The sequence below is a fragment of the Salvelinus alpinus genome, chromosome 2 (assembly GCF_045679555.1).
Source record: "Salvelinus alpinus chromosome 2, SLU_Salpinus.1, whole genome shotgun sequence".
NCBI lineage: Eukaryota > Metazoa > Chordata > Actinopteri > Salmoniformes > Salmonidae > Salvelinus > Salvelinus alpinus.
The window spans coordinates 47,694,787-47,720,519 of NC_092087.1; the positions used below are offsets into that span (position 1 = coordinate 47,694,787).

The following is a 25,733-nucleotide window of genomic DNA, read 5'->3' on the forward strand; positions in this document are numbered from 1 at the left end:
CTACTGCCCACTCAAAGTCTCTTCTCTGTTTCTTCATGCTTTGTGCTACAGTTTGCTGACTGACGCTCAAGTTGAATCCGAATGCTCCTCCCAATGCCCAAGGACCCAAAGCATCAAGATGTTGCTGAATAGCCTTTGTCTTGTAATTCACAAACACTGTAAATAAGATTGATTTTGGTATGCTTTGGAATGACAAGCACCCCTATTCAAAGCGCTCTCTTTTCATTTAATGGTCTTTCAAAATTGTCTTTTGAGAGAAATTGTTGGACAATGCTGATAAATCCTCTCCTCCTCCTACCTGTCATTAAACCAGACAATGTAGACAATACCTCAACTGATGAAAGCTATCCAAACCCCAAATCCTGAACATCAGAGGAATTCAATTATGCTGATACAAATAATCTGATGAATTGCACGTTTTCCCCTCACATCCCTACCTCCTCTGGGAAAAACACCAGTCAAAAGTGTATAGACACTAGACAAAAAGCTTTGAAAATCCATTTTGGGATTGGAGTTTATTCCTACATTGACTTGGCGATTTGAACATACTGTATATTAGCATATCAATGGCAGAGAATGATTTGTGTCTCTATTTTGAGGAAGGGAAAAAAACGGAGTGACATTTTATCTTTAGCAGTGTGACGTGTGACTGTGTAGCCTAATTAACGAGGGGTGTGAGTGTATGTGTGAGGTCAGCTATGGTGTGTGTGCAGGCGTGTGTCAGGGAGAGGTATAAAAGGTTAATGTCACCCTCTCTGGGGGCTAATACAGTAAGAGTCTGAGGAATCAGGGAAGACTATAGCTGTATCAGGGACTATGTAAGTACACCTTGATACCTTCTAATTTCCCACAGGTAAACTGGCTGGAGATCGAATTAGAATTGACCGTTACTGACTAGAGATTCTTGATTTCCGGGCGTTTGTAATAACTTTGTTTCTGAAATGTATCATACATTATGTTGTGAAGTGTGAATTGAGTAGTAATTACTTTGGTAACTCATTTTAAATGTGACAAGTCTGTTATCATTACATTTCAACATTATTTCACAGTATCTGCTATTACCATGTATATCTGCATGACATCATTTTATTAAAAAAGGGGGTTTCCCAAACTGTGGGTTCTCCAAGCGCTATGCAAAAAAACTCTGTATTACTCCAGTTGGTAATTACTAAAAGTCAACATGTATTTTTTTTGTGTTTCTGAGAGTTTGATTGATGAACAGATTAACACCTAAAGGATGGATTAACATTAGAACATCGGAAATGTTGCTCGTTTTCAAAGGAATATGCAGATAGAGGCAGAGATACAGTAGGATGCAGATACAAAATAACACTGGGCCATGCTTGCGAACATTAGAAAAAGTTTAAGTTTAAACTTTTTCTCCATCTCAAAATGTGCATCAGCTAATTACAATTGTTGACGTAGTTGCACGTGATCAAATATATCCGTTAGCTATTCCCAACAGAGCTCTGTGCTAACCTGCACAGCTGGCCGTGATTATATCCGGTTCAAATTTCATATCAGCCAAATATAATCGTTGGCATAGTTGGACCTGATCCAACATTCGTTCACGAAAGCGCCCTTCACAGAAGTCCAACGGCACGTTGTGATAATCAAAACAATGAGATTATGTGTGCTTGACTGACTTCTCAAACAGCGCTCTGTATAGAGTGCCTAACTCTTTGAAATTATTGCAGATTGTGGCATGGGTTCAAAACTCATATGTATTTATTTTTTCCTTTTGAAATGTAGAATTACATTTATTGTGTTAGTGAGAAGAGAAGTGCCGCCAAAAACCTTGTAAATGGAGATTACAAATACATTTAATGAGGAGCTTCTTGCTAGAGTCCCTCTTGCAGAACAACACATAGGCTACTGGCAACGCTACATAAATGACCATCTCTACTATAGGCTATATTACGTAGACGTTTAGGCCTACAATTACATATACATCATGTTATATTCATTATTATAATCATCCACTTAGTCATGTATACGTTATTTGAATCGAGCATCGAGGACCAGAAGTGAACAGTGTTTTCCTTAAATGTGGGGGGGGGGGCTCGAACCCACGGTTAATGATGTACGATAAATGTAAATGTTGTATAGACCTTTGTTTTTTTTCTTCATTAAAGCACATGGATGTGTGCGAAACAGATTAGCAAAAACTTGTGATTTTGTCATATGTGAAAACATGCCTTTTAGAATTTTGTCTAATTTTAGTAGTAGCCTAGTGTAATGCGGGGGATATACACCTAAATATCTATTCCTGTAGCCAATACTACACCGCCGTTGTTATGCACGAGCGGGAAGTCCTCAGGACTTGACTTCAACACAAGTTCTTCAAATCAGGAGTAGAGCATGGGAATAAACAGGCCAGGTATAACACACAAATATAGATTTGATTCACAATAGGACTAATAGAAAGCTTAGACTGGAACAATCATCTTCAGCGCTTTGCACTCTGCACAGAATCTTCTGGCCAAGGAATCAGAGTTATACCATCATCAATATCATCATCGTCATTCAATAATCAAGGTATCACATTTAAGTTCTGTTGAACTCTGGCCAACATACAAAACATGCATACCAACAACCCAGGAGGGCACGTCAAGGGAGAAAGAGAGAGGCACCAATGGAGACAGGCATTCTTGCCATTAAACATTAAACTCCACCATTTGAGCTACACCATGGTCACTGCTCCCGTCCTCCCATGACATGCCAGTCTTTACAATGTTAGGTGAGCCCCTGAAACAAAAGAAAAACACAGCTTTTATACCAACAGCCACTGTAGGTCTAAGCCTTTTATCTACGAAGCTAACATATGTAATTGTTTGAAGATGGTCATAAAATTTATCATTTTGCCATTTGTTTTTAAGAACAAAAATGATGAAACATTGAATTTGGCCTTTACTGCTGTAGCCCATAGGCACACATTGAATAACACATTTGTACATGGCAAAACAGTCAGAAAATAAATCCTTAGGAATAAGATTTTAACGCGTCTGTCCTATATCTGAGAGATATGAAAACTGAGGGAAAAAAATTGTTTTAGACCCATGTTGGGTAACTTTATTTGCGGCACTTTTTACCCCCTATGCACTTTGTGCCATTTAATGGGTTACCTTCAGATGACTCCCCTGAATACCTTTCGATATTGGTGTCTTATTAGTTTGTAGCTAAAAACGGTTCAGATTTTATAGACGATTGTGACAATTTTCTTGTCCGAATCCTCTCGTGTAGAAAACATTGCTTTCACAATCCCCATGTCAGGCGCAATCTTTATATTGGCAAAAAGAGGTGATCGAGGTGCAGCCACTCTATCAAACGGTAAGGCTCTAGCATAAACACATGGGGAGCTATTCAATATCCAAAATTATGTTACTGTTTGACTCACGGGCCACAGGCGCATCTATCGACTTCGTTTTTTTATTATTAGAATGAGGTGCACCTGTGACTGACAGAGGCAGGAGGCTGTGTTCAAGAACCACAACAAACTTCAATCCCTTCCACCCTAATTTTGGAATGTGTCCTCATATTCGACACAAAGTAAAATAAGCACTCTACTCAAAATCTCTGAAAGAAATAAGGATAAAATAAGGTCAAAGGATAATAATGCAAAAACACACAATATAAATAAAGGTTTGGGCAAAAAAGAACATGCAAAAGGCACACTCAAGAGATACTTAAGGGATAGTAAATATCAAACCACCATGCAAAAAGACAGAGCGAAAAGGTATGTAATCTCGTCAACTTCTTGGGTCCAACTTATCCTCATCTCAATTGGTTTGAGGTCGGGTGATTGTGGAGGCCAGGCCATCTGATGCAGTACTCCATCACTCTCCTTCTTGGTCATATAGCCCTTACACAGCCTGGAAGTGTGTTGGTTCATTGTCCCGTTGAAAAACAAATGATAGTTTCATTAAGTGCAAACCAGATGGGATGGCGTATTGCTGCAGAATGCTGTGGTAGCCACGCTGGTTAAGTGTGCCTTGAATTCTAAATAAATCACAGACAGTGTCACCAGCAAAGCACCATCACACCTCCTCCTCCATGCTTTACGGTGGAAACCACACATGCCGAGATAATCCGTTAAACCGCCCTGCATCTCACAAAGACACAAGGGTTGGAACCAAAAATCTAGAATTTGGGCTCATTAGACCAAAGGACAGATTTCCACCGGTCTAATGTCCACTGCTCGTGTTTCTTGGCCCAAGCAAGCCTCTTCTTCTTACTGGTGTCCTTTAGTAGTGGTTTCTTTGCAGCAAATTGACCATGAAGGCATGATTCACGCAGTCTCCTCTAAACAGTTGATGTTGAGATGTGTCTGTTACTTGAACTCTGTGAAGCATTTATTTTGGCTGCAATTTCTGAAGCTGGTAACTAATGAACCTATCCTTCTCAGCAGAGGTAACTCTGGGCCTCCTTTTCTGTGGGGTTCCTCATGAGAGCCAGTTTCATCATAGCACTTGATGGTTTTTGTGACTGCACTTGAAGAAACTTTAAAAGTTCTTGAAATTTTCCGGATTGACTGACCTTCATGTCTTAAAGTAATGATGGACTGTCGTTTCTCTTTGCTTATTTGAGTTGTTTTTGCCATAATATGGACTTGGTCTTTTACCAAATCTGTATCCCAACCCTACCTGGTCACATTGACTCAAACGCTCAAAGAAGGAAAGAAATTCCACAAATTAACTTTTAACAAGGCACATCTGTTAATTGAAATGCATTCCAGGTGACTATCTCATGAAGCTGGTTGAGAGAATGCTAAGAGTGCGCAAAGCTGTCATGAAGGCAAAGGGTGGCTACTTTGAAGAATATCACATATAAAATCTAACACTTTTTTGGTTACTACATGATTCCATATGTTATTTCATAGCTTTGAAATCTTCACTAATATTCTACAGTGTAGAAAATAGTAAAAATAAAATAACCTTTGAATGAGTAGGTGTGTCCAAACTTTTGACTGGTACTGTAGCTCGCCAGATTCTACAATACATCATACCCTACTCTCTCGTGCACACTGGCACAGTTCTCTTCATAGATAATTTGTTTCATCTTCATAATTATATTTAAAAAAATACTTGGTGCATAGGATCAGTTGCCAAATGTTAACAATAGTAGGCCTACTTACAGGAGCTCCTCGTCAGCCACTTGAAGCCAAATTATGCTTGCTCTGGAAATGCGATCTGGAGGCTCCGTCCTTAGGGTTCGTGCTTCGTACTGAATCGTCATGTGCCTCCCACATTTTGTAACAATGCGGAGCGGTCCGTATAGCTCAGCATCGACATGACTGGTTGATGGTAGATGAGGGCGGGAGGTTCTGTATAAACACAAACTCACTTCCTTGGCAACTCCCTTCACAACAGCTATGCGAAACACAAGAAGTAAGAATGCTCTGACTTCTGTGGAGACCGCATCTCAGTAAATGCTACACGGCCACTGCAGGCGACGTCAGATTGACCACGTAGCGGCTCTTACGCGCTCATTGGTCACACCGATGGCATGGGCCATTTCTCGGCCTGCACCCCACAGCCGAACCGAACGAAGAGCCCAGTCCCTCTATGCTAAACCATATATTGTCACTGAGGCAGCCATAAGCTCCGTAACAGAGAAGCACTTTTCTCAGCAACATCCCCCTCCAACTTCCCTCATGGCAGTGACACCTCCAACCTGACACACACACTTACCCAGCCGCCAGGCCACAAGCCACACACACTGTGATGGCATTATGGACACAACCGTGCCAAGTAGCGCTCCTTAGCGCATCTCAATCTCACTCACCCAAACACCACAGCGCACACCAGGCTTCAGAGGCTCCCTAAAACCAAGGCCAACCCAGTGCCGCACACAAAATCAAAATGCACCAATACCAGTAGCGACCCGTCATCAAGGGCAGGTGGGTCAGAGCACCTGTTTTGAGCCAAACCTGTTTAGCAAAAAAAATATATATATTTTTTTTTAGTGGCTGTTTTGCATGTTATTTTGGAATTAATCCGTTTGCAAATCATGTTAAAAAAAATCTAATTAAATCATTGAGTTAATAAAGCTGCATACAAACATGGTCTCTTTTTTGCTTTCTTGAATAAGGAATCTCCAAAATGCTGGTTGTTCCCGCCTAGCTCAGTGCTTTCTGTGGTGGTGGGGCAGCCAGCGGAAATTACAGAGCCTAGGGGTTGGTAATGTTCTATAGTTGCGCTGTGATTGGCTCAGTGTTCTGTCACTCATGGGGACACTACGTCACCGCAAAATCTACGGATAGAGCTCGAAAATGCCCATCCAAGAAGGCTCAAAGTCATTGGCCACAGATCACATTATATCTACAGTAGCTTTGATTGGACATCATACTTTCAAATTCAAATCTTAGCTAGCAAGCTAGCATTCATCATCATGAATCAAGGCAATCTACTGGCAAATCCTTTTAATTTCTTGTCATATGAAGAGAAATGATAGATCAAATGTATCGGTGCTCATCGGCCATTGGACACAAACAATACACAACAAGTTGGAAATCACAAATTCAACAATGAGTGGTTTGGAAGGATTCAGTGGATAACTACAAGCATTGCAAAGCAATCACTAGCCTGCTATTCAGTGGAGTGGGTGTGTGGTCCAAGTCTGGGTTTAAGTGTGGGTGTGTGGTCCAAGCCAAGTCTTCTCCAAGCTTAAAAGGATAAACATTCAACATTGGCCATGCTGTCAATCCAGCATGACTTCTGCCATGCTCAAAACAACTGCAAATCTCAGACTTCAGTGAGTTCAAGACAACTGGGAACTCGGAAAGAAACGAGCTCCAACTGGGAAAATACTTTTTGAACGGTCATCCAACTCGGAATTCGGGCCTCTTTCTAGAGCTCCGACCTGAAGATCACTGACGTCATCATGATTCAACCCTGTTTTTTCAGAGTTCCCAGTTGTCTTGAAAGCACCATAAATCCAGAGAATGCCAGACTTTGATGACAAAGTTTGATGACAAAACTTGCCCACGAAGGACCGCCACCACACCTTCCTGTTCAATTGAGCACAGCAAAACAAGGTGAGTCCAAAAGTGTAGTGTATGCTGCTGCATAAATTATGTAATATGCCAGGAAGTAAATGAGGCTGAATTAACTGTTTCGCTGCCAGACAAGGCTCCGCTGAAAGCCAGGTGTAGCAGTGGTAAGGTGTTGGGACTGCTGTTGGGACAGTTTTATGTAGGCCCTAACAGTTTGTAGGCACAGTTTGTCACCATTATAGTGCAATGAATGTATTGTTTAGTGTTGTGTAGTGTAGTGGCTTTGCTGGCGTGCATCAAAAAAAATGCCCCACAAAGTTTTACATGCTAAAATCGCCACTGACCAATACAATAGTTTATATAGAGTTAACTAATAGGCAACCCAAAAAATTATATTCAAATACAGGTCTCAGAAAAACAAATAATAGTTGAAAATATTTTGAATATATTTAAGTTATTTGAATGAGAAAACGGTGTAATTGATGGCTACCAAAAACTACAACAGTTAGTTGAATTAGTCTAAATCTATGATCATAAGCACAATACATGAGGGAAATGGAATCACCTCAACACTAGTACAGACCACTTTTGTAGCTTCAAAATGACTAACAGATATATTTTCAAAATGAGTGAGACAAAGGTAATACAGTAACACTTGACATAAAGTTCTTATACATGTGTAGTAACTTTGATTACAATAGAAACATTGTGGCATAGGACTTTGGAAATTGCATCAAAATCAAATCAAATTTGATTTGTCACATACACATGGTTAGCAGATGTTAATGCGAGTGTAGCGAAATGCTTGTGATTCTAGTTCCGACAATGCAGTAATAACCAACGGGTAATCTAACCTAACAATTTCACAACTACTACCGTATACACACAAGTGTAAAGGAATGAAAAATATGTACATAAAAATATATGAATGAGTGATGGTACAGAACGGCATAGGCAAGATGCAGTAGATGGTATCGAGTACAGTATATACATATGAGATGAGTAATGTAGGGTATGTAAACATTATATGAAGTGGCATTGTTTAAAGAGGCTAGTGAAATATTTTCTTCATCAATTTTTACATTGTTAAAGTGGCTGGAGTTGAGTCAGTATGTTGGCAGCAGCCACTCAATGTTAGTGGTGGCTGTTTAACAGTCTGATGACCTTGAGATAGAAGCTGTTTTTCAGTCTTTCGGTCCCTGCTTTGATACACCTGTACTGACCTCGCCTTCTGGATGATAGCGGGGTGAACAGGCAGTGGCTCGGGTGGTTGTTGTCCTTGATGATCTTTATGGCCTTCCTGTGACATCGGGTGGTGTAGGTGTCCTGGAGGGCAGGTAGTTTGCCCCCGGTGATGCGTTGTGCAGACCTCACTACCCTCTGGAGAGCCTTGCGGTTGTGGGCGGAGCAGTTGCCGTACCAGGGGGTGATACAGCCCGACAGGATGTTCTCGATTGTGCATCTGTAGAAGTTTGTGAGTGCTTTTGGTGACAAGCCAAATTTATTCAGCCTCCTGAGGTTGAAGAGGCGCTGCTGAAACTTCTTCACCACGCTGCCTGTGTGGGTGGAGCAATTCAGTTTGTCCGTGATGTGTACGCCGAGGAACTTAAAACTTACTACCCTCTCCACTACTGTCCCATCAATGTGGATCAGGGGGTGCTCCCTCTGCTGTTTCCTGAAGTCCACGATCATCTCCTTTGTTTTGTTGACGTTGAGTGTGAGGTTATTTTCCTGACACCACACTCCGAGGGCCCTCCTCCCTGTAGGCCATCTCGTCATTATTGGTAATCAAGCCTACCACTGTAGTGTCGTCTGCAAACTTGATGATTGAGTTGGAGGCATGCATGGCCACGCAGTCGTGGGTGAACAGGGAGTACAGGAGAGGGCTCAGAACGCACCCTTGTGGGGCACCAGTGTTGAGGATCAGCGGAGTGGAGATGTTGTCACCTACTTTCACCACCTGGGGGAGGCACATCAGGAAGTCCAGTACCCAATTGCACAGGGCGGGGTCGAGACCCAGGGTCTCGAGCTTGATGACAAGTTTGGAGGGTACTATGGTGTTAAATGCTGAGCTGTAGTCGATGAACAGAATTCTCTGTTCATCGAGGTATTCCTCTTATCCAGATGGGTTAGGGCAGTGTGCAGTGTGGTTGCGATTGCGTCGTCTGTGGACCTATTGGGGCGGTAAGCAAATTGGGAGTGGGTCTAGGGTGTCAGGTAGGGTGGAGGTGATATGGTCCTTGAGTAGTCTCTCAAAGCACTTCATGATGACGGAAGTGAGTGCTACGGGGCGGTAGTCGTTTAGCTCAGTTACCTTAGCTTTCTTGGGAACAAGAACAATGGTGGCCCTCTTGAAGCATGTAGGGACAGCAGGCTGGGATAAGGTTTGATTGAATATGTCCGTAAACACACCAGCCAGCTGGTCTGCGCATGCTCTGAGGACGCGGCTGGGGATGCCGTCTGGGCCGGCAGCCTTGCGAGGGTAAACACATTTAAATGTTTTACTCATGTCAGCTGCAGTGAAGGAGAGTCCGCAGGTTTTGGTAGCGGGCCATGTCAGTGGCACTGTATTGTCCTCAAAGCGGGCAAAGAAGTTGTTTAGTTTGTCTGGGAGCAAGACATCGGGGTCCGCAACGGGGCTGGTTTTATTTTTGTAGTCTGTGATTGACTGTAGACCCTGCCACATACCTCTTGTGTCTGAGCCGTTGAATTGCGACTCTACTTTGTCTCTATGCTGACACTTAGCTTGTTTGATTGCCTTGCGGAGGGAATAGCTACACTGTTTGTATTCGGTCATGTTTCCGGTCACCTTGCTCTGATTAAAAGCAGTGGTTTGCGCTTTCAGTTTTGCGCGAATGCTGCCATCAATCCACGGTTTCTGGTGTGGGAATGTTTTAATAGTTGCTATGAGTACGACATCGCCGATGCACTTGCTAATAAACTCGCTCACCAAATCAGCGTATTCGTCAATGTTGTTGTTCGACGCAATGCGGAACATATCCCAGTCAACGTGATCGAAGCAATCTTGAGCATGGAATCAGATTGGTCGGACCAGCGTTGAACAGACCTGAGCGCGGGAGCTTCCTGTTTTAGTTTCTGTCTATAGGCTGGTAGCAACGAAATGGAGTCGTGGTCAGCTTTTCCGAAGGGAGGGCGGGGGAGGGCATTATATGCGTCGCGGAAGTTAGAATAACAATGATCCAGGGTTTTACCAGCCCTGGTTGCACAATCGATATGCTGATAGAATTTCGGGAGTCTTGTTTTCAGATTGGCCTTGTTAACCTTTCTAGAACCTCAACCCCGGATCCGGGATCACCCCCCACCCCCCACACACTGATTAGCATAGATAGCATAGCTTCAGAAGTAGATAGTAGCATCTAAATATCATTAAATCACAAGTCCAAGACACCAGATGAAAGATACAGATCTTGTGAATAAAGCCACCATTTCAGATTTTTAAAATGTTTTACAGGGAAGACAAAATATGTAAATCTATTAGCTAAACACGTTAGCAAAATACACCACTATTCTAACTCCATCAGTTTCTTACTCCTTCAGGTGCTATCACCAATTCGGCTCAACTAAGATATTGATATCCACTAACCAAGAAAAAACCTCTTCAGATGACAGTCTGATAACATATTCATGGTATAGGATAGTTTTTGTTAGAAAAAAGTGCATATTTCAGGTAGAAATCACAGTTTACAATTGCACCGACCATCGCAAATCGACTAGAATTACTAGATAGAGCAACGTGTATGACCAATTTACTCATCATAAAACATTTCATAAGAATAGACAAAGCATAGCAATGGAAAGACCCAGATCTTGTGATTCCAGACAATATTTCAGATTTTCTAAGCGTTTTACAGCGAAAACACAATAAATCGATAAGTTAGCATACTACATGTGAAAACGTTACCAGAGCATCGATTCCAGCCAAAGAGCGCTATAACGTAATCACCGCCAAAAGATATTAATTTTTTCACTAACCTTCTCAGAATTCTTCCGATGACACTCCTGTAACATCATTTTACAACATACATATACAGTTTGTTCGAAAAGGTGCATATTTAGCCATACAAAACCGTGGTTACACAATAAAAATACTAGGAAATCAAGCCTCAATATGTCTGACGTCATCTATCAGAGTGATCTAGTTTAATTAAAAGCTAATCATATACTTGACTAAAAAATACAGGGTTGACAGGAATCGAAAGACAAATTAGTTCTTAATGCAACCGCTGATTTACATTTTTAAAATTATCCTTACTTTTCAATACAGGGTTGGCCAAGTGAAGCTATACCAAACAAAATGGCGATGTATGCGTTTAAAATATTTCGACAGAAACACGGTTTATCATATTAAATATTGCTTACTTTGAGCTGATCTTCCATCATATTCTTGGGCAATGTATCCTTTCTATGTTATAAACGTCTTTTGGTCGATAGATGTCCTCTGTCCTTCGAAATGTCCACTAACAACGACCGAGACCGCGAAACGTTCCCAAAGCTAGAAAGTGCACGACAAATAAATTCCTCAGAATCGCACTAAACGGATATAAATTGCTATAAAACGGTTAAAATTAACTACATTCTGATGTTTTTAACAACTATAACGACTGAAAACATGACCGGAGAAATATAGCTGGTTAGAAAACGATTTGGAACGAGACAGGTCCGATGGCCTTCACGCTTGAGGCGCACGTTGAGAAAGGGCGGTCTCTGTACATTTTGGTCATTTATAATGGCTGTGAACGTCCCATCGATTTCATTGAAAACGTGATGACGTACAGACACCCAGAGGAAGACGTAGGCAGTGTCGGTTTCTTCATAGCATTCACTGTGGCCTTATAAACAGACCCCAGATCAGAGGTAAAAATTTCTGAAATCTGAACCCTGTCATGAAAAGTGCTGTAAAAATTGTTCTGTACCACTCAGAGACAAAATTTCAACTCCTATAGAAACTATAGACTGTTTTCTATCCAATAATAACAATAATATGCATATTGTACGATCAAGAATTTAGCACGAGGCAGTTTAATTTGGAGACCCAAATATGCTAATGCGGAACAGCACCCCCTATAGTTGCAAGAAGTTAAAATCCCCAGCTACAATGAATGCAGCCTCAGGATATGTGGTTTCCAGTTTACATCATAATAATAATAATGGCGTTATTACAGTCACTATTCCTTGTGTACTCTCAGCTCATTGCTATGCAATTACCAAAGTGTTACATGGCCCCATCCATCCTCCCCTCAATACAGTGCAGTCGTCCTGTCCCCTTTGCAGAAAAGCATCCCCATAGAATGATGTTTCCACCTCCATGCTTCACGGTTGGGATGGTGTTCTTGGGGTTGTACTCATCCTTCTTCTTCCCCCAAACACGGCGAGTGGAGTTTAGACCAAAAAGTTATATTTTTGTCTCATCAGACCACATGACCTTCTCCCATTCCTCCTCTGGATCATCCAGATGGTCATTGGCAAACTGCAGACGGGCCTGGACATGCGCTGGCTTGAGCAGGGGGACCTTGCGTGCGCTGCAGGATTTTAATCCATGACGGCGTAGTGTGTTACTAATGGTTTTCTTTGAGACTGTGGTCCCAGCTCTCTTCAGGTCATTGACCAGGTCCTGCCGTGTAGTTCTGGGCTGATCCCTCACCTTCCTCATGATCATTGATGCCCCACGAGGTGAGATCTTGCATGGAGCCCCAGACCGAGGGTGATTGACCGTCATCTTGAATTTCTTCCATTTTCTAATAATTGCGCCAACAATTGTTGCCTTCTCACCAAGCTGCTTGCCTATTGTCCTGTATCCCATCCCAGCCTTGTGCAGGTCTACAATTTTAGCCCTGATGTCCTTACACAGCTCTCTGGTCTTGGCCATTGTGGAGAGGTTGGAGTCTGTTTGATTGAGTGTCTGGACAGGTGTCTTTTATACAGGTAACGAGTTCAAACAGGTGCAGTTAATACAGGTAATGAGTGGAGAACAGGAGGGCTTCTTAAAGAAAAACTAACAGGTCTGTGAGAGCTGGAATTCCTACTGGTTGGTAGGTGATCAAATACTTATGTCATGCAATAAAATGCAAATTAATTACTTAAAAATCATACAATGTGATTTTCTGGATTTTTGTTTTAGATTCCGTCTCTCACAGTTGAAGTGTACCTATGATAAAAATTACAGACCTCTACATGCTTTGTAAGTAGGAAAACCTGCAAAATCGGCAGTGTATCAAATACTTGTCCAAGACTAAGGTGGAGTGGGGTCTAAATCCCGCACCAGAGCTGCCAACGCGGTGAAATGCCCACCCAGACCTTCCCCTATAGGGGGGGGGGTACTGTCACGTTCTGACCTTAGTTCCTTTTTTATGTCGCTATTTTGGTTTGGTCAGGGCGTGAGTTGGGGTGGGCATCAAGCTCATCGCCTTGCATTTTCACCAACTTGTGAAGTTCATCATAATTTAGTTCATCTGTAGCCTATTAAAACGGCATGTCATCCCGAGTCGTAGTACGAGGACCACACAAAATGTCATTAGGTGACTCCAAGTTTACTTCGATATGATGGTTATTATATCAATATTTGCGCATGAAAGCGTTTCCACCGCCATTTCTCGCATAATGAATTGTGCAAACACTAAAAGATCCCACCTTGTCGTTTGTTTTAGATTTGAAACTCTTCAAATAGGACGGTCAGACAGATTGGAATAGCATGCTCATTCCACAAATATATGTAGTCACCTCAAAAGTAAACTATTTGTTCCACCGAACAAATCATTACATTCCACAAAGCATGCTTAAAACTATAGTTATCCCGTGTCTATACTAAAAAAGATTACTTACAAATGATTTAATTTAACGCTTAAAATATGCCAATGCTCCGTTCCCTGCCAACTGTCGTCAAACATAACGTGGGGGATTTACCAAAACTAAAACACAGGTTCTTTAAATGTGGAGCATGGGAATTAACAGACCAGGTATAAAACACAAATCTATGTCATTCACAATAGAAAGTTTAGACTGGAACATCTTCAGCGCCTAGCACTCTGTAAAGAATATTCTGATCAGTTATATCATCATCATCATCATCATCACCCATTATTAAATAATCAAGGTATCACAAGTTGTTTAACTCCGGCCAACATACAAAACATACCGACAACCCAGGAGGGTACGCCAGGGGAGAAGGAGAGCGGCACCAACGGAGATGGGCACTCTTGCCATAGAACATCACTAACGATTCAAATCCATTTTCGCTACACCATGGGCGCCTCTCCCGTCCTCCTATGACATGCCAGCCTTTACCATTGTTAGGGTATACTCTGAAACAAAAGTTAAGCGCAGATTTTAGAATCACGCCCTTAAATAGAATGAGGTACACCTGTGACTGACAGAGGCAGAAGGCTGTATTCAAGAACAACACACTTCAACCCGTTACACTAGTCAAGGATGCAGAATTTGTTACAGGAAATAATCACTGTCACTGCTCAGGTTAGCATGGGGAAACATGTGCCAGGTTACGTAATGGGAACAGCTAACATGTAGCGTTTGATCACGTGCAACTACTTCAACGATTTTAATTGGCTGACGTGCATTTTGAGACGCAGAAAACGTTTCAAATGAAACTTTTTCTAATGTTCGCAAGTATGGCCCCAGTGAGTTTTGAGGAATTACATGAAGTTGTTGTGAACGTCTGATCTCTGCAGACAATGCTGGTATCCCAAAAGCATGTGCAGTCGGTTGCTGTCATGGTTCTTGTCGTCTTCACAGTTGGTCACTGTCAGGAGAATGAAAGGTAAGTCTCTGGTTCCTCTTAAGGTTTATTCCTTTATTGTTGTTTTTTAAAATACTTTTGAACATGCTGAATGTTCCTGAAGTCTATTTTTCACACCTTGTATTTGTTGCGAGCAAACTACACACTACAGCTCTCTCCTCCTTGTCTCTCCTCCTTTATCATCTTTCTATCACATTATTTTCAGAAGACATTACTGTACTCCTCTCCCTCCCTGCTTATAATACATATTACCTCTGCCCCCCTCACCCCTCCTCTCCTCTCCACTCCTCCCCTCCTCTCCACTCCAGCAGGCGAGCGGTAACGGAGCACCAGCTGATGCATGACCGTGGCAGGACCATCCAGAGCCTGAAGAGACTCATCTGGTTGTCCAGTGCCATGGAGGGGCTCCACACCGCCCAGACCCGCTCCTCCTCCCTGCTGCCCCCCACCGCACTCAACCCCATCCCGGGCTACACCTCGGGCCTCTCCCCTGCCCTCAAACCACACTCTGCTGGCTCACAATCTGGGGAGGCCAGCAACAACCACAAGGGGTCACTGGGGAGACTTATGAAAAACTTCTTCAGCCCCAACCTCATGGACCTCTCTGAGGGGGAACCATAGACCCCGCAACTCCTCAACTCCCAGAACCATCTCTATTTCGCATTCTGTGTCGCTGCTTTGATTGTCAATGAGTATGTTAGCCTACTAAAAGTCTGCCCATGAAAGTAAAACAGACCATGACTTTTATTCATGGCTATCTGCTTTGAGCCTGCTATTTTTGCCATGTTTTTCACCCATCAGATCTCTCAGCCTGGTCTCATAGACTAGACGTAACATAGTAAATGTAAATCCGCGACACTCAAATAAACTAAAGTAGGGTGGGTGGGCGTATAACGCGAATGTCTAGCAACTTTAAGGTTGCGAGTTTGAATGTCATCAAGGACAACTTGAGCATTTTTGCTAATTAGCAACTTTTCAACTACTTACTACTTTTTAGCTACTTTGCAACTACTTAGAATGTTAGCTAACCCTTCCCCTAAACCTTTTAGCTGATCGTTCCCCTAACCTTAACCCTTTTAGCTAAACCTAGCTATAACCTTAACCCTATGACCTAACTCCTAAACTTAACCCTAATCCCTAACCTCAACCCCTATTCTAGCTAACGTTAGCCAGCTAGCTAGCTGAATTTGAAAAACATACAATATGTTATATTGTATGTTTTTCAAATTCATAACATATTGTACGTTTTGTAAATTCGTAACACATAATATGAATTTTAATTTGTAACAAATCATATGAAATGGGTGATGGACATCCACAAATTAATACATACGATATGAAAGGTAGCATATCATACTAAATGGAGTGACTCGGATTTACATGCAGAATAATACTAAATGCTCTGAGACCAGGTTGGATCTCTGTGAAGATGTACTGTAAATGTCAACTAGTGCTGTATGCAACAATGCATGGTCGTCTCATTAAAACACTTTTTCTTTATCTGCTGATGATGATCGCAATCATTCTTAATTGATTCTTAATTTACTCTAATGTTCATGTTAAATTTCTTTATTAACCAAGACCCAGAAATATCTGCAGATTGCTTTGACTCCCCTGTCTCTGATGGTCGTTCACATATTCCCAGTGTATCAGTGCTGTAAATAATGTGTGATGAACATTCCACAGTCTTTTAATAGAACCACTCTATTATAGAACCACTCTAATCTAGAACCACTCTAATCTGTGAATAGTAGCTGATTGGCGCTCGTTTGTCCCATCGGGAGACTAGAGGCAGTACTCTTAAGAGTCGGCTGGAGCTAGGCTTTTGTCTAGATAACTCAACAGCCAAGGATTTCTGCTCTCAGAGTTCCATGGATTCTAACTGGGCTTTCAACCTATTAGTGGAGATGATTATGGGGAAACTGGTAGACCAGGGGATGTATCATTTAAAGGGAAGTAGATGGCTTTAGTTGTCACAACAAGAAAAAGGGGTCAACCACATTTATTTCAAATCCAAATTGTCAGTTCTATTTGTGCTAACAATGATTTAGAAATGAGAAAAGATAACCCTTTTAAAACTCCACTTCTTTATTTTCACTGTGTATAAATAATGTACTTTGCTTCAATTTCTACAGACAGATCTATATAATCTTGAAGTTGAAATCGTGTGCTCATGCGACGCTACAATCTATATTCATTCTTTCTGTAAGAAATGTCGGATCATTCAATCACTATTTAAAACGAACACCATCAAGTAACATTCATGTTTTTTTTTTGCTACAATAAAACGTGTAAAACAAAGATATTGAACGTATCTCATCATAACTCACAAATGTTGAATTACTCCTAATAACAATAACAAACATATCTGTTAATTCTCTAGAACTTAACAGTTTGGGGTATTGTCATTAACAATATCTATATGAATATTCATACATAGAATATCATTCTAGTCCTCTGAATGACAGATGCAACATTAGTGCAGTTATGAAAAGTCCTTTCAGGACAGAAGGAGAAGGATGAATTATTATAACTTAAATTGTAATAAAATAATAATTTATACTTTAATTATAACCAATAGTACATAATTGCAAAGCCATTATCTTGATGTTGAGGATTGATCCACAGATCCATGTGTCCTGTGAGGACAACCCCAGAATAGAGAGTGGAAGCTGGGACAGAGAGTTCCATGTGGAGGAGGTGGTCTGGAACTGGCTTCATAAAGGCATACACAGCAGGATGGCTTGACGCACATGCGCAAGCACACAAACTGCTCTCTGATTGGTTGAGTCCTGTACACATCACTGAGGATCTGAGATAGTGGAGGTGGCAGGTGATGGGAGAATTCTGGGCCAACAGCATTCCTGACAGAGAGAGTGACAGAGACAGAGAGAAAAAAAGAGAGAGAGGAGGGAATGAGAGAGCATTGAAATCCACAGCAACTCAAACGTTATTGATATCGCTTCATCAGAAAGACAAGAATACTACACATCACACTCTGTTGACTTATCAGAACTCTAACTAACCTTTAGGCTTTCTCTGAGGATCAGAAGCCCAGGATGGAAGCTAAACTTCAAGTCTTCAGGCCCTAATCCCACACTGACTGGTTATGAGGCTGATTGATGACTCTTCTATCCCTTCTCATGACCCTAACATTCAATGCTCATCGACACCCTGCCTCCATGTCTACCCCTGCCTTCCCCTGCCTTCCCCAGCCTCCCTCCCAAGGCACCTCTCTGCTTCCCCCCTGCCTCCCTCTGCCTCTCCCTGCCCCTACCTGATCTGTCTTTTCCTGCCTTTCCTTACCTTCCTGCTTTCCCTACTTTTCCCCACCTCCCCTGTCTCTCCATACCTCCCCACCTGCCCTGTCTCTTGCTTTCTCCTCTGCCTCTTCCAGTCTCCCCATAAATGTTAGCAGCTGCCCCCATTAGGCAGCAGTGGATCAGCCAGGAGAAAACAGTAACTGTATCTGTTTGTCTTCCTCTCTCGTTGGCTTCATTGTTCTGGCCCCTCACTGGTTTTGCATGAGAAAAATACACATTTCTGAGATCAATGACTGCATCCCTGCATACTTGCATGTGTATTTGTGCCTGCATAAGTGTGCATATGTTGGCCTATGGCCTATATGTGTGTTCCTCTCCCTACACCCAATGTGATCACTGCATGATGTCAGCCAGTTTCTCTTTAGTTAAACTACAGTAATATTACAGTAACTCACTGTGATCACTGCATGATGTCAGTCAGTTTCTCTAGTTATACGATAGCAGTGTTCACCAACCTTTTCTGAGTCAAGATCACTTTCGCAGTCAAAAAGCAAGGTGAGCTCTACCGCTCAGATAAAAAAAAAACGAACTTAAAATCATTTGCAGATAATTTGCTTTTTTATTTTGCTGGTCTGATGGTACCTGGTCTGATGGTCATGGTGCTTTCAAGACAGCTGGGGAAAAAACGAAGTCAAATCATGACAACAGTGAACTTCAGGTCGGTCTGAGTTCCCAGATGTCTTGAATGCACTGAAGTCGGAAGTCTGAGATTTCCGAGTTGCCAATCGGGCTCCCGAGTGGCACAGCAGTCTAGGGCACTGTGTCTCAGTGCAAGAGGTGTCACTACAGTCCCTGGTTTGAATCCAGGCTGCATCACATCTGGCCATGATCGGGAGTACCATAGGGCGGTGCAAATTGGCCCAGCGTTGTCCTGGGTTTGGCCGGGGTAGGCCGTCATTGTGAATAGGAATGTGTTCTTAACTGACTTGCCTAGTTAAATAAAAAATATATATATCATAATTTGAACATGGCATTAGTCTCAGCGGAGGGAGAGAGCAGCAGAGGGTCTGCCTCTCACAGTCCCTGCTCTTTCCTCCGGTGAGACTGACTAGAGAGAGGACACAGTCTTCCACCTGAAGGCGAACCTCGAGTCGCACCGCTTCTGCCTCAGGCACAAATTCATGTTGTTCCTATGACCAGAGAAAGTGAAATACTCCTCGATATTAAAATAGACACGTCAAGCTGCTAATAATAATACAAACGCAGGGCTATCTATACACTTGGCTACGCATACATTGCAGTTGCAGCGGGAGTGGAAGTAGAGAGAAGCTTGTTTTATGTTTTGTAATAGTGTCGAATAAGAACAGTGTTGACAGTGCTGAATAAAACTTAGACATAAACTCACTCGTAAAAACTGCAGCTCTTTGCTATATTTGACAGACTCTCTTTGCTGTGTTCTTTGACAGTTATGAAATCTCACGTAGGCTAGCATCAAACTTTGCTGTGAACGGTCGTGGAAGCTGTAGGTATGCACAGCGATTTGAGCTATCCGATTGGCCAGCAAAGTAGGTGCACTGGAGTTAGCCACAGATCTCCCGGTCTGCCGTGTAGGCAGAGTTCTTCTTTTCAGACAAATGAAATTATTCAAAATGGGAACACTTTGCCTACCCAGTGCAGGGCTTCTGAATCAACCGCACCTACCGCCAACAGTGCAGCACGAAGAACAAAAGGAGAGCAAGCCTTTAATGGTTGGCTTTTCTACAGAAATGTTTGGTGATCTACTAGGAATGCCTTGAAGGTCGACCAGTTGATCGTGTTCGACCAGTTGGTGACCACTGTACTACAGTAATACCACAGTAACTCACAGCGATAACTTCATGATATCGGCCAGATTCTCTAGTCATACTACAGCAACACTACATTAACTCACTGTAGTCACTGCATGATGTCTGCCAGTTTCTCGTGGTAGTACTCGTAGTTGTCCTGGCAGTCCTCCCAGGGGGTGAACGTTAGGTTGTCATTCTCCACAAAAGTGTCCCAGACATAGGTGAAGTCCATGGGCTTCATCATCCTCAGCTTGCACCCGGCTTGAGACAGAGCATTCAGCCCCGCCTGGATGTCTTGATCCTCCCACTCAAACAGCCGGGCTGAGAAGAGAGTCATCTTGATGCTCTTCCTGGCCTGAAGGGCCTCTGCGATCTTAGCTGCACAGACCGCACAGGGACTGGATGACATGTACCTGGGACAGGGGAGGAGGTAAAGTTGAATTAGGCACAGATGATGAGGTCATAGTTGGGGTTCTACTTGTTTCATTAAGTGCTGCTAAATTTCTGTGAAACGAGCCACAGCTATCTGCGGAGATACTGTACGGACGTGACAGTGTATCTGCGGAGAGATTTCACAGGTCACGGTATATTTGAGAGATATGGACCAGGTGACTGTGTGTTTGGCCGATAGTTACCAGGTGTATTTCACAGATATGTGTCTGGGACATATGTACCAGGAGACCATGTATTTGAGCGATATGTCCCAGGTTACAGTGTATTTGAGCGATATGTCCCAGGTTACAGTGTATTTGAGCGATATGTCCCAGGTTACAGTGTATTTGAGCAATATGTCCCAAGTTACAGTGTATTACAGTGTATTTGAGCAATTACATAAGAATTTAAGCTTTCAACTGATATAAGACACTTATATGTACCTAAATGTTTAATATCTATCATTTTTATGATTATTTAGCGGGACGCCTAGGCTTCAGAAGTTTTCTTAACACTTTTTTGGTTACTACATGATTCCATATGTTATTTCATAGTTTTGACGTCTTCAATATTATTCTACAATGTAGAAAATAGTACAAATAAAGCAAAACCCTTGAATGAGTAGGTGTTCTAAAACTTTTGACCGGTAGTGTACGTACCAGGTGATAGTGTATTTGACAGCAGGGTCGTAGTCTGGGAGAGTCTGGAGGAAGAAGGCCTGCTCAGCGTGGGCTCCTGAGTGTTCATCCTCCAGGTAACCTCTCATCAGACCGTCATCAGCTTTCCCCTTGTCCACCAGGTAACACAGGAACGTCTTGTTACGACCTGACGAGTACTCCACGTTCTTGAACTGGAACTTGAATTGGAACGGGTCGATGCGGTCCCTGGATGGATAGGGAATATGGGGATGGGGTTAAATTAACAAATTCTCTATTCAGTTCTCTATTCAAGTTATTTAACTTTGGAACATTTTGTCAACCCAAACTTAATTGTGTTATAGTATATTATATCGAAGTGTTTCTTCTAAGAGTACAAATGATATACAGTTATCATTACAGAAGCACTCCTATAAGGGCCTCCCGAGTGGCGCAGTGGTCTAAGGCTAAGGCTGTGCCACTAGAGATTCTGGGTTCGAGTCCAGGCTCTATCGCAGCCAGCTTTGACCGGGAGACCCATTAGGAGGTGCAGAATTGGCCCAGCGTCGTCTGGGTTAGGGGAGGGTTTGGCCGGCAGGGATGTCGACCCATCGCACACCAGCGACTCCCATGGCGGGCTGGGGGCAGTGCACACTGACATGGTCGCCAGGTGTACGGTGTTTCCTCCAACACATTGGTTCGGTTGGCTTCATGGTTGTGTCAAGAAGCACTGTGGCTTTGTTGTGTTTCGGAGGACGTGCGGCTCTCGACCTTCACCTCTCCTGAGTCCGTACGGGAGTTACAGCGATGGGACAAGACTGTAACTACCAATTGGGGAGAATAATGGGTAAAAAGATATATATAATAAAAAATGATCTCCTATATCAGACAGACGGGGGTACGCAGAACTTATTTTAGGGCATTGGCGTGGCTTAGCGTGGAATGCCAGCTCTGTATTTTTAGCCCTCTGACTCAATGACCCACTTCAACATTAACCATGGCGGTCCTGGGCTTTGTGTGGCCCGAGGTGCTCAAGATCGCCCCACTGGTACAGTACGTGGTCGGTACTAACTGGACAGGACAGAGGTACAGCACTACACTATCTAGCTATGGACACAACTCTATTCACAAACCCTGTTCTTAACCTTTATCATAGCGCTAACCCAAAATCAAGAGCAAAAAGCTCATATTTGTGCTCATCAATTTCGAAATTTGTTCCACTTTTACCCTGTCTGGTAATAATCTACGCTATTGTATTTTGTGATGTAGTCAGATGGTGAAGGGGAACAGTCGCTTGTTGAATACAATAGTTTTAGTGCCTCACCATAAACTAGAAGAAGTGCATACAACTTTTACGATAATGTATTTCCCAAGCTGTCACAGCTCTTCAGGAGTCCTGTCTGGAAGGCAGGTCCATATCATGACAGGCATTCAGGAAACCGGACCCAGTCCAAATGTTTTGATTATGAGTCAGCTATTTTGTGTGTCTAACGGAGGCTTTTAATGGATGTCTTGAGTCAACTGCGAAGTGAATACACCAGTAATCACTGAGTAATGCGTAGGCTCTGTCCACAGAAATGGCTGAGGGTTGTTGTTCAGGCCTGTCCTGTTTTAAGGAGGGTCATGTGTTTCAAACTCATAACGGAGTCTTAATCCCCTTTGACTAGCAGATCTCCTATTAGTCAGGCTGGGCTCTACCTAGACGTGACACTCGCAGACACAGAGGCCCTGTCCCAAAAATATGGAGAATGACTTTTCTTCTCACTTGTTCCTTCCTTACATGTTGTCGTGCTGGTTTTGATTGCGTTCCTTTTATGTTGCCATGCTGGTTTGAACCAATTCAGGACACTTTCAAGAAGACAACACATCTCAAGTAAAAAAATAATAAAAAAGTAAAACATAGCTGATACCCATGCAAAAGTGGTGACTGGGAACTATTACACTTTATCCCTTTGGTTTCACAACATATGCGCTGTATACATTTCATTTGTTGCAGTGTTAACAAATGTAACCCCCAACACAGTCACACCCAAAGGATGACAACAGATCCACCAGATTGAGGGGGTGATAAAAACTAAATCAGAGGGTATTTCCGTGCCCTGGGCCCTTCAGTCCCAAAGATGACCTCGGAAACCAAGACCCTTAAATCCCACCCTAAACAGGAACCCAAACACAGATCAACTCAGAATGGAAAAATCCCCCAGAGCTATATCTGATCCAAGCCCCTCACTGCTGCAATATGACCCACCACGCTAACACACCAACTCACAGGTGTTCAACAAATGACTGTGCAACTTTACAATCCAGGCCTCTGGTGGTTAACCAATGACTGGGCCGGATGGAATCTGTGGAGGCATATTTAAGCCCTCAGACATCACTGTGAAGGTATTGATAAGAGAACTTCCCTACATTTTCTGTCTGGCCTTATCAATGGGTTGGAAGCGATCCAAAACAGTACGCCTACATTTTGGATTTAATTTGACTTTATGGTAAAACTCAGTGGCTATGTTCCTAACCTAACATTTGACCACTTAGCTAAGAGTGGCTGTCACAATGTTGAGTCGTATGGACAGTCACAACAAAACCACTGTGAACATTCCACAATGTTCTACAATGTCTTTCAGTGTTTCACAATGTTCTAGAGCCATTTCCTCCTGTCATGTTGCAATGACAGTGGACCTTTCTCTCTTAGTAGGAAAAGTAACCCTCGCCATCCCTCTAAAGGTCATTTGGCAACACTTTACATTCAGTTCTTTATGCCTACTTTGGTAACAACTACGTTATTACTCAGTTGAACATAGTAACTTACTAGTAAGTAGTAAGTTACTCTGTACTTTGGTAACTTCTATGTAACTATTCAGCTATATTGTAGGAAACAAGACTTGAATAGTAATGATATGAAAGGCAAGTCCATGGCACTTTATGTATAATGAAATGAGAATGACACCCAACCAGCTGCCAACAACAGACATACAGTACACACACACACATGGTATCTGTTGTCACCCACCCTTCGATGATCTCCCAAGGGGGCAGCTCAATGGGTTCGTACTCCCCATTTGCTCCGTTAGCATTAGCCGTCGCCGCTTCCCCGTTAGCCACGTCTTCATTAGCTGTGGCTCCCTCTTCCATTGGGACCTCTCCGTTCCCCTCCACTTTCTCCCCCACTGCCAGGACCTTCTCCTCCTTCTTCACTAAACTCGACTTCACCTCCCTCTTCACCTCCCTCTTCATCTCCGTCTTCATCTCCGTCTTCACCTCTTTCTTGACCTCTTTCTTGACCTCCACAGTCACCGCTGTCTTTGTCGTCCTCTCTTTCTTCCTCAACACCAGTTTGCTGCTGGCAGCAGCGCCCTTCTTGTCGGCCATGGTGACTGGTCCGGGAATGGTAGTCCTGTGTGTGAGGTGTGTGTGATTGTGAGGTGTGCAGTTGAGTGTGTGTGAGAAGGGGAGGTGGTAAGGGTGTGGGGGTTGAAGCAGAGATAGGGGAAAGAGGACAGGATAGTTACAGAGAGAGAGAGGAAGGGGGGTAGCAGAGAGAAAGAGAGAGAGATGAGGAGTGGGGGTAAGAGAAAGAGAGATGAGGGGTAGTAGAGAGAGAGAAGGAATGAGAGGGAACGAGAGAGAGAGAGAGAGAGAGAGAGAGAGAGAGAGAGAGAGAGAGAGAGAGAGAGAGAGAGAGAGAGAGAGAGAGAGAGAGAGAGAGAGAGAGAGAGAGAGAGAGAGAGAGAGAGAAAGGAGGATAAGGGGACAGACAGGGACAGGGGAGAGGTGGTGCAGACACACTCCGGCAGCTGCTGCTCTAACTCCAGCCAGGTCTATTAAAAGACCCAGGGGGAGGGGATCGGCCCTGACTCCCCCTTGATGCCGCCCCCCCCCCCCCCCCCCCCCCCGATTCTCCTCTGTTGTGGCAGGAGAAAAGGGAGGGAGGGAGGGGGAGGTGGGGGAAGGACCCCAAGGGTGGGTAAAGGCTTGATAGGTATTTATTGTGTACGACGTAACATGAGAGCCTTGATTAATGTGTTTGTTATTGCAGGGGGATGGTTATAAAGATGGAAGTGGGGAGCCGGGTTTGTACACTGAGTGTACAAAACATTTGGAACAAATCAAATCAAACTCTATTTGTCACAAGGGTAGACCTTACCATGAAATGCTTACTTACAAGCCCTTAACCAACAGTGCAGTTCAGGAAGAGGTAAGAAAATATTTACCAAATAAACTAAAGTCAAAAATAATAAAAAAGGAACACAATAACATAACAATAACGAGGCTATATACAGGGGGTACCGGTACCGAGTCAGTGTGCGGGGGTGCAGGTTAGTTGAGGTAATTTGTACATGTAGGTAGGGGTGAAGTCATAGATAATAAACAGCGAGTAGCAGCAGTGTACAAAACAAATGGGGGGGGGGTCAATGTAATAGTCCGGTGGCCATTTGATTAATTGTTCAGCAGTCTTATGGCTTGGGGGTAGAAGCTGTTGAGGAGCCTTTTGCTCCTAGACTTGGCGCTCTGGTACCGCTTGCCGTGCAGTAGCAGAGAAAACAGTCTACAGTATGACTTAGGTGACTGGAGTCTCTGACAATTGTATGGGCTTTCCTCTGACACCACCTAGTATATAGGTCCTGGATGGCAGGAAGCTTGACTCCAGTGATGTACTGGGACGTACGCACTACCCTCTGTAGCGCCTTGCGGTCAGATGCCGAGCAGTTGCCATACCAGGCGGGGATGCAAACGGTCAGGATGCTCTCGGTGGTGCAGCTGTAGAACTTTTGAGGATCTGGGGACCCATGCCAAATCTTTTCAATCTCCTAA

At 43.1% G+C, this 25,733-nt stretch overlaps 2 protein-coding genes across 3 annotated transcripts; one reads left to right on the forward strand and one right to left on the reverse strand.

Annotated features, from left to right (window-relative positions):
• The first annotated feature begins 452 nt into the window (after nt 1-452).
• LOC139563632 (parathyroid hormone 4-like) lies at nt 453-16,265 on the forward strand. 2 transcript variants are annotated; one of them, XM_071382482.1, is made up of 3 exons: nt 453-818; nt 14,698-14,786; nt 15,077-16,265. In XM_071382482.1, the coding sequence occupies exons 2-3, from the start codon at nt 14,701-14,703 to the stop codon at nt 15,384-15,386; spliced, it is 396 nt and encodes a 131-aa protein (XP_071238583.1). In that variant the 5' UTR covers nt 453-818; nt 14,698-14,700; the 3' UTR covers nt 15,387-16,265. The 2 variants fall into 2 exon arrangements, with proteins under 2 accessions (XP_071238583.1, XP_071238574.1); XM_071382473.1 differs by having other exon boundaries at nt 463-818; nt 15,074-16,265.
• Nucleotides 16,266-16,835: 570 nt separating this feature from the next.
• Nucleotides 16,836-24,692, reverse strand: LOC139563622 (C->U-editing enzyme APOBEC-2-like). The gene is made up of 4 exons (XM_071382462.1): nt 23,932-24,692; nt 20,946-21,170; nt 19,959-20,267; nt 16,836-17,629 (listed from the first exon to the last, which is right to left on the reverse strand). Exons 1-3 carry the CDS (start codon nt 24,288-24,290, stop codon nt 19,964-19,966), a joined length of 888 nt encoding a protein of 295 aa, XP_071238563.1. The 5' UTR covers nt 24,291-24,692; the 3' UTR covers nt 16,836-17,629; nt 19,959-19,963.
• Between the last annotated feature and the right edge of the window lie 1,041 nt (nt 24,693-25,733).